Here is a 9,235-nt window from a genome sequence, read left to right as displayed (position 1 = left end):
CAACTGGGGAGAGTGTCTCACTGATCCGAATTCACACAGCACCACTGATGGCAGAGGGCTCCACCCGCCACGCAGGACACCCGGACCCTCCTACACAGCCATTCTCCACAGGGCTCGGCTCCAGCAACGGGCATCTGACTCGTTAACGCAAGTATAAGGAGTTGGAGGTTAAAAAAAAGAAAAAAAAAAAATCCACGAACACCAGGCTTCCTGACTTACCAGAGCTTTTTAGGGGTGATCTTTAGAGAGAAATACATCTATGTAAAGATCAAATACGTCATTCGCTTACCAAAAAGAAACAGGAGAAAACCAGAATCCTAGGAAAATTTCTTTAATTTTCATCTCTTGGAAATACATTTTTCATTTTTATTTTCCATGATACAAAAAAAATGTTAAATATCTAACAATGATCTACATGAAACAGACCTACGGAAGTAGATCCATGAAATCCTGTCACTGCTGTGATCTGTTTCAACAGAGAGAGGGCTGGTACACGTTGTAATCTGTGATTTCACACACACACGCACACACACACGCACGTGTACACACACATGCCACCTTACCCCCGGACACACTCCCGAACAGAGACGGCAAGGAGGCTAAGGTACGGAAAAGGGAACACAGCACTACGTGTAAAAACAGAAGTGAACTTTTTGTACTCGTCCAGTTCGCCTTGAGAATCTCACAAGTTAGGAAGAAGGACTCTAAATAAAAATGCCCCAAAGGCCAAGGCATATAGTAAGCGTCTTTATGGGTGGACGGCGTTAGACATTTTCCTACTGGAAAAACAAGCTGGAGTGCTTAGTATTTTCAGGCAGCTATGGCGGGAAGTGGGCAGACGCGAGGGGTCTCTCCACGGGGGAGACTGTAACCGCGCGCTGCGGAGGCCCCCAAATCTGCGCACGAGAACACAAAAAGAAACCTCTCGAAGCAGTAAAGACTTCAACCCCAAAACTCACGATCCCGGCGCCCAAGAATGTCGGCTCTTCGCTTATTTCACAGCCGACGATCCCCACCAGGTAGGTTCTTAAACGCGCTAAAATTCATGACACTGGAAAAGGGGTTTCACATGAGCAACAAATCATCAACTGGTTAATAATGTGCACATTCAAGACGGCCTACAACCGTGCTGAGTGTCAGCAGACAGTTTACATTAAAAAGGAAGAAAAGAAACACAGCCACACAAATAAAAGAAACTGGGTTTTTGCCAGGACACAGACTTGGCTTCAAACCCCTCCCATACCACATTTCATGAAATTAAATACAGTATGGCTTCTGAATGTGCCAGCTGGGTCTTCCTCAGCCACGGCACCAGCGATTTGTTTTCCTTCGGGTCTCGGTTACCACGTGTCGGGAACCTCGAAGAGCTTGGCAGGGCTACCCGGGAGGCCTCCTGCGGGGGGGGGAAGGACAAAACAAGGTGAACAAGAAGAGGGACAGCACCTGGGGGACCAAGCGACCGGCTGGGAGCACAGCGCCCACTGCCACCCGCAAAGGCCGAGGCAGACGGGGCTGGGCTGGGCAGAGATGGTTCACAACAGGCCCTGCCCACGGACGGCAGTGCCCAGCAGACGGTGGCGACCCCACAGAAACTTCGCACGTAGGATTAGGGACGCGCCTCCCTGGATGGACGCCTCTGTTAACTTCACGGGGGTTAAAGCAAGGATGCTCACATATCTCTCGGGGAGCATGTACTGTATTCTTTGCCACCACACTGGGCACTCGGTTCATTTAATCCTTTTTTTTAAATGTTTATTTATTTTGAGAGAGAGAGAGAGAGGTTTGTAAGCAGGGGAGGGGCAGAAAAAGAGAGGGAGAGGAAGGATCTGAAGTGAGCTCTGTGCTGGCAGCAATAAGCCCAATGTGGGGCTCGAACTCCTGAACTGTGAGATCATGACCTGAGCTGAAGTCAGCTGCCCAAGAGACTAAGCCACCCAGGTGCCCCTCCTTTTTTTTTTTTAAGCAAGGTTTACACCCAACATGGGGCTGTATCTCAAGGCCCCAAGTTCAAGAGTCACATGCTCTACTGAGCCAGCCAGGCAGCCCTCCGTTCATTTAATCTTCATAAAAGCCCAGCATGGTGGTACCAATATCCCTGTTTTACAGATGCAAGAGCAGACTCAGAGAGGCTAAGTAAGATGACCAGTCTCACTGCCAGAGAGCGGCTGAGGATGGGACTGGCTCCTCCCATGGCATGCAGGGCCCTGTCGCGTCCCAGGACACCAGGCTCCTCTGTGCTGGGCCCTACCGGCACCCAAATGAGAAACCCGAGGGGCTGGCGGCTTTGCAGAGGAGAGAAGCTGACCTACGGGGGTTCAGAGAGACCCCAAAAGGCAGCCTTTTCAGAGTCTGGCAACACTGGCTAAGCCCTGAAGGTCCTCTCCAGTTCCAAACAGTTTCACCAGGCAGCTGGAGGCTCTTCTCCACTCAAGACACTCCCTGGAATAGCAGCGGCACAGCTGGGCTGGGCCTGGACCAGGCGTGCCCGGGGCTGAGAGAAGGGGAATCAAGTTAGGGAAGAGCGTGTCTGCGATGGAAAGTGGGACAGACCGGGGGGGGGGGGGGTGGCCCCGGGGTTCAGGCAGGGCTGGCAGGGAAAGCCGGCAAGGCTAACCCCAGCGGCAAATGCTCCAGCATTCCAAAAAGAGAGAGGGCTCTGACGCTTGCCTAAAATGGGAAGTTTAAAACACGGAGGAGGTGCAGCGTCCTGCAAAGTAGGAAATCATTTGGCCACCAGTGGCCACCTGAGGGACAGGAATGTCCAAAGACAACCAGATCTGAACACACCAAGTAACACGGGATCTCAGTCACCCAAGGCAAGAATTTCCACGTGGGATCACTGCCGGAGATACAGTGTGGACAGATGGGACGAGGGGTCCAGCAGAGGGACACTCGGGAAATCTTCTGCCCCGGGTCTCATCTCTGTGTCGGACACTCATGTGTCGGCACTCACAGTAAGGACCGTGAGTCCCCTCCGGTGAGCAGTGATGAGGGACAGGAGATGTTCTGGGGATCCAGGTTGATCAGAGGAGGAAACGCAGAGAGGCTCCCCTCCCCAGAACAAGGAAATACTGCAGATGGGCTGTGATGAGACCTGGCCAGCCTGACCTTCTCAATCATGCATTTATACAATGCCTAACTGGAAGGAGGAAAAGAAACATCGATGAGGGCATTTGTATGATTCACATACCAAAAGAAATACTACAGCAGCCAAAGAGCCATTTTAAAGATTTCTTTTTAATTTTTTTTAATGTTTAATTCTTTGAGAGACAGAGCATGAGTCAGGGAGGGGCAGAGAGACAGGGAGACACAGAATCCGAAGCGGGCTCCAGGATCTGAGCTGTCAGCACAGAGGCCGATGGGGGGCTCGAACTCACGAACCGTGAGATCATGACCTGAGCCGAAGTTGGACGCCCAACCGACTGAGCCACCCAGGCACCCCGCCGATGAGCTATTTTAAAGGCAAGAGCCATACTACCCAATGTGGGGGGACTGAAGTAAATTAAAACTAGCTGCGAGGAAAACAAATAAAACGGCTAAATGGCTGAAAGTATAAGTCATCCTTACAAGAGCACCTGCTGCTGGCTGGATGGGACTGGGTGTGGGCATGGCTGCAGGCCGGCAGACACACAGGAAGTGACTCGTCCAAGAGCTGGTGAGGAGGAATGGAATTAGCGGGAGCTCTGGATGAGGCCAGCCTGGCTTGGCCATGTGACTAGCTGTATGGCTCTGAACAACTCTCACAGCCTCACCTATCAGCGGGACTGAAGACTACTTTCGTGCCACACTGGCCTGCTGTGATACGGCAGAGTTCCTGACACATGAACATGTTTAATGCATGTCAGGTCCCTTCTTCTTATCAGTAAGGTGGCCCGACACTGAACATGGTCGTTGCCCAGGAAGCCAACAGCCTCCAGTCAAGAAGGGCCTAGTTTCCACTGCCTAAAACGTACAGCTGCTGAGCAACAATGATGTGTCCAGAGGAACCAGAACTTTAAGAACCATCTGAAGGAGACCTAGACCAGAGGGGGCTGGAGGTCACTGATGGTGTTCTTTCCAGCACTTTCTGGAAAGGGAGCACTGTAGACTGAGGGATGAGTCTCAAAGCTAGTGGGTAAGGAGCTGGGGTCAGTGTTCGGGGGAGCTCATTTTCACAGGCCTGTTTTACTAAAGCGCAGAGAATTACTCTGGAACGATTCGTTTTAAATGAGTATTTCAGGACATCTGCCTCCTGCTAGAATGGATCTCAATGCATACCCTGCATCATACACGAAAATTAACTCAAAATGGGTTGTACATCTAAATATAAAACCTAAAACCATAAAACCTCTAGAAGAAAACACAGGAGAAAATCCTTGTAATGTAGAGTCAGGCAAAGACTTCTTAGTTGTGACACCAAAAGCATAATGCAAGGAAACAGACATGATACAATGGACTTCAGTAAAACTGAAAACTACTATTTGGAAGATAACATTAAGAAGATGAAAAGAAAAGCAGAGTCTGGAAGGATGAGCAAAACCCAAGAGGACTTGGATCCAGAATATACAAAGAACTCTCAAAACTCAATGAGAAGAAAACAAACAACCCCATGAAAAAAAGGGCAAAAGATCTGAAAAGACATTCCACCCAAGAAGAGATCTGGACGGTAAATAACCGCACAGAGACATGCGTAGCATCATTAGTCATTAGAGGAAATTCAGGTCAAAGCCATAACGAGATACCACTACAGACCCACTAAAATGGGCTACAAAGGACAATCCCAATACTGGTGACCGTGCAGAGCCACCGGAACCCTCACACGCTGACAGCGGGAATGCACGATGGTGCAGCCACTTTAAAAAAGGCCATGCCAGTGTCTTATAAAGTAAAACACTGCACTTACTACCTGACCCAGCAATTCCACTCTTGGGTATTTACCCAAAAGAAATGAAAACTTAGTTCAAACAAAAACCTGTTCGCAAATGGTTACAGGATTTTTTTTACTTGCTTAAAAGTGGTAACAACCTACACGCCAACTGGCAAAATGGATTGACAGGGATACGTCCATAAAAAGAACACTACTCAGCAGCAAGGAGTAAGGAACCACTGGTAGATGTAATAGCATGAACGTATCTCAAATGCATTTGGTTGAGAAAGAAGCAGATCAGGGCCAGGATCTGGGGGTGGGAGGAGGGATGGAGGCATGAGGGAATCTTCTGGAATGATAAAACCATTCTCTCTCTTGATCACAATGATGGCTGTACACATGTGTTAAAATTCCTCAAATTGTGCACCTAGAAGTGAGGACTTACTGTACATAAATTGTATCTTTTTTTTAAATATGAAATTTATTGTCAAATTGGTTTCCATACAACACCCAGTACTCATCCCAACAGGTGCCCTCCTCAATGCCCATCACCCACTTTCCCCTCCCTCCCACCCCCCATCAACCCTCAGTTTATTCATAAATTGTATCTTAATAAAGCTGACCCTTAGGAATGTTGCTTCAAGATCCAACAAAACCGAGGCCCCCGAGTGGCCCAGTCAGTTGAACGTCCGACTCTTGATTTTGGCTCAGGTCACGAACTCAAGGTTCATGAGATCAAACCCATGTCAGGCTCTGGGCTGACAGTGTGGGGTCTGACTGGGATGCTCTCTCTCTCCCTCCCTCTCTGCCCCTCCCCTGCTTGTGCGCTCAAACACGCACACTCTCTCTCAAAATAAATAAATTAACATTTAAAAAGAAAGCTAAAAAAAAAACTGGGGTGCCCCGGTAGCTCAATCAGTTAAGCATCCGACTCTTGATTTCAGCTCAGGTCATGATCTCACGGTTGTGAGATCAAGCCCCATGTCAGGCTCCACGTTGAAGACTGCCTAAGATTCCCCCACTCTCCCTCTACCCCTCCCCTGTGTGTGCCTCTCTCTCTCTCAAAAAAAAAAAAAAAAAAAAGCCAAAAAATGTAAAAATAAAATATGCTATTAATTAAAATGATTTGACTGAGAGTTTTTTAAATGGGGAAACACGCTGGATACTAAATTGCCTAAGAAGCATGATGCCAACCAACTACATATAAAAATCCCAGGCAGACTAAAAACACTTAGGAACAGAGTATCAGGCAACCACGGGGCTTCATTTTCTTCCCGTTTTTCTTCATTTTACAGATTTTCGTAGTGAGCACACGATTTTTATTAACAAGACCACGACAGAAAATGAAAAGTGGTCAACACAGCAGGTGACCGTTGGTGCTTGTGTACCTTTCTCCTGACAGAGCTGACAGGGAGAAATTCTGAGAGGTAAGAGATTTCTTCCCTCAGGTGAATCCAGAGCAGAATCTAAAAAACTACATGGTACCCTGGAAAAGTGCCATCGTATCATTTTCTGCAGAGTGGAATTCTGTATACAGAAAGATCCTTTGGGGTGTTACACAAACACTTTTAACCGGGAAACGTTCCAAAGTGCCTGGTGAGGGGGCGGTTTCCCACCCCCAAGAAGGCAGGGTTCCCGAGTGGCTTACGGGGAGCCCTGGCGGGCTGCCATGAGGAATGGGGACTGAGCAGCACACACCTCATGGGTCACACGGAGGCCGTCAACCACATTTCCACTGAGGAATTAAAAAGCTTGGCTGGACCTCCTGAGCCTGGACCGAGTGCTCAGCAAAGGCAGACTGAGTGACATCTAAGTAGATCCTCCATCTTCCATGCTGTAACCTCATGGGTCTAAGCATGAAAGGTTCAACAGATTAGTCAAGACCCCAGTGAAACTGCTGGTTCTCGGTAAACATTTAAAGGTCTAATGTGTTGTGTTTTAAATGTAAGGAGGAAATGGGGTGTCTGGGTGGCTCAGTCAGTTGAGCGTCCGACTTGGGCTCAGGTCATGATCTCACAGCTCGTGAGTTCAAGACCCGAGTGGGGCTCTGTTCTGAGAGCCCAGAGCTTTGAGCCTGCTTCAGATTCTAGGTCTCCCTCTGTCTCTGCTCCTCCCACGTTCACACTCTGTCTCTTTTTCTCTCTCTCAAAAATAAATAAAACATTAAAAATAATGAAAAAAAATAAACGTAAGGAAGAAAAAGACTTGTAGCGGCCTATCATATGACGAAAAGGATCACCAGGGAGAGTGTCTCTGGGCACTCCTCCGTGTGCTCACAGGACCCGAGAGAACCCCTGGGTACTGGTCCATCAGTATTTTGAGGACGGCCAGTCTTGTCAGCATCAGGACAGTGGGGGACACTATTCACTTATCCTCGAGAACAAGTGTGCTGTAGAAACGCATCCATTAAGCACTGCCCGGAGAACATTTCCCAGGGATACTTTATTCCAGCATAGACAACACACGGAACTGGGTTCCTTTATGTGCCAATGGAGGATGTACCTGGAATTCTCCCAAGGAAAAGTAGATAACACTACCAATCTACGCTAATCATTAAAAATCTGAAAGGAGGGACCTACATTATGTGTAAGATTTTGGGACACCCGGGTGGCTAAGCCGGTAAAGCGTCCAACTCTTGATTTTGGCTCAGGTCACGATCTCACGGTTCGTGAGTTCAAGGCCTGCGTCGGGCCTTCACTGACAGCGTGGAGCCTGCTTGGGATTCTCTTTCTCTGCCCTTCCCCCTGCTCATGCTCATTCTCATTCTCTCTCTCTCTCTCTCTCTCTCTCTCTCTCTCTCTCAAAATAACTAAAAAGTTTGGGTAGATTTCACATACTGCAGAGTGGTCCAATGTGTGAGCCCTCCCTACGGCCCCCAATACCAGCTATATTTTGCTTTGCAAGTTTCTAATTCTTTGAGCCTGTTTCCTCTCTAGAAATTGGAAATAATGACACCTATACTTTACAAGCTTCTTATACGGGACAGACAGTAAAGGATGCTCCTGGCACAATGCTTGGTATGTGATAAATAAACAGTCATTCCTTTTGCAATTTAAGTCATCTTGTTAGCTGGAAAGGGGTCTAGTGAACTCCTGTGTACCTTAGATATTAAAATGTATAACTGACACAGAAGACAATTTTGTGTGGGATTTACTGAGCACCAATTGTCCCAGGACTGCTACTATAGACAATATTCTATGGTCCTACTTTTTGCAACTTCCTCCTTGGAAAACAGCAAGCTCCCTAACAGATGAAACGCTTTCTTTTACACTTCTTGTGCCTTTGCTGACAGTGCGGGGCACCCAACACACCTTCGTGTGTCACCTGAGGTCCTGTCAAGATACTCTCGCCAGGAGGAGAGCTGGGAGCTGCCTGGACAAGACAGACCTCCCCAGGCTGCACCAAAGTGTCCGACCCGGTAGCCGCACACACCCCAACCTTCACAGCTCCTGGAATCCTCTGAACCCTTCAGAGCTTAACACGGACCCTTCGTGGGGTCAGACTTTTGTATTCTCCCTCGATACAGGACCTCGTGAAAGTCACCGAAGTGTGTTGACTCCACAGGTTCAGAGCCTGATATCCCGACCCACATCCTGCTGACAACATTAGCACTAAATGCTTACCACAAAGCAGCTAAGAATGACCCGTTAAACTCCCAGCTTTGCGCTGCTGGAAGGTCTCACTCGGTGAATGCTGCTCCAGAAAGCCCAATTATCTCCAGGTCTCTGGTTCAATTAAAAGCTGTCAAGATGTTTTTCTCTTTTAGTGGGACTGGTGAAGAAATACAAAATTTATCATTTTTTTTTCTTTTTTAGCCCCAATTTTGAGGCAGTGACAGATTTACTGTCAATGGGAGGAGAATAAAAACCTATTTTAATGACGGCATTACACATTCGAGACCCCAAATAGCTTGTAGAAAGTTTTCACTTCGCAAGATTAAAGTTATAAAAAGGAGCTAATCTATTCATGTGGTCTATTGTTAGGCATTCTAATGTTAATACCTTTAAGATTATGCTGAGACAGAAGGGGGGGAGACCACCTGTCATCCTGTCCCTGAGAAGTAACAGATAAGCTGAAAATTCAGAAGAGAATGAGGTCAGAAGGAAAAGAATACAAGAGGGGACCTGCCCCGCGGCACGCTGCTGGTGATCTCTGAAAGTCATGCCAACATTTAATATGAACATTCGCCGAGCAAGGACAACGTGCCAGTGGTAAGAAGGTATCACAGGCGAGGACGAAGTATGGTACAGATTAAAAACTTCTCCAAAACTCAATGTAGGGAAGGGAAGGGTGGCAAGTCAAGGAGAACCCGGGATTCAAGGAGGCAGCTAAAATAAACAATCTGATGGGGCACCTGGGTGACTCAGTCGGTTGGGCACCTGACTCTGG

General features: G+C 47.9%; 1 protein-coding gene across 3 annotated transcripts in view; it reads right to left on the bottom strand.

Moving 5' to 3' along the window:
- Positions 1–315: 315 nt before the first annotated feature.
- The window catches only part of PARN (poly(A)-specific ribonuclease), a 167,224-nt gene continuing 158,304 nt past the window's right edge, over positions 316–9,235 (bottom strand). For 2 of the 3 annotated variants that reach the window (XM_023247037.2, XM_023247035.2), the window contains one exon: positions 316–1,393. In XM_023247037.2, coding sequence (XP_023102805.1) covers positions 1,341–1,393 — 53 coding nt within the window. In that variant the 3' untranslated portion in view covers positions 316–1,340. Of the gene's footprint in view, positions 1,394–8,469; positions 8,618–9,235 lie in introns of all 3 variants that reach the window. The other variant, XR_006591256.1, reaches the window with a different exon arrangement.

Source organism: Felis catus, chromosome E3 (assembly GCF_018350175.1).
Source record: "Felis catus isolate Fca126 chromosome E3, F.catus_Fca126_mat1.0, whole genome shotgun sequence".
Taxonomy (NCBI): domain Eukaryota; kingdom Metazoa; phylum Chordata; class Mammalia; order Carnivora; family Felidae; genus Felis; species Felis catus.
This window is presented reverse-complemented; position numbering and strand designations above follow the sequence as displayed.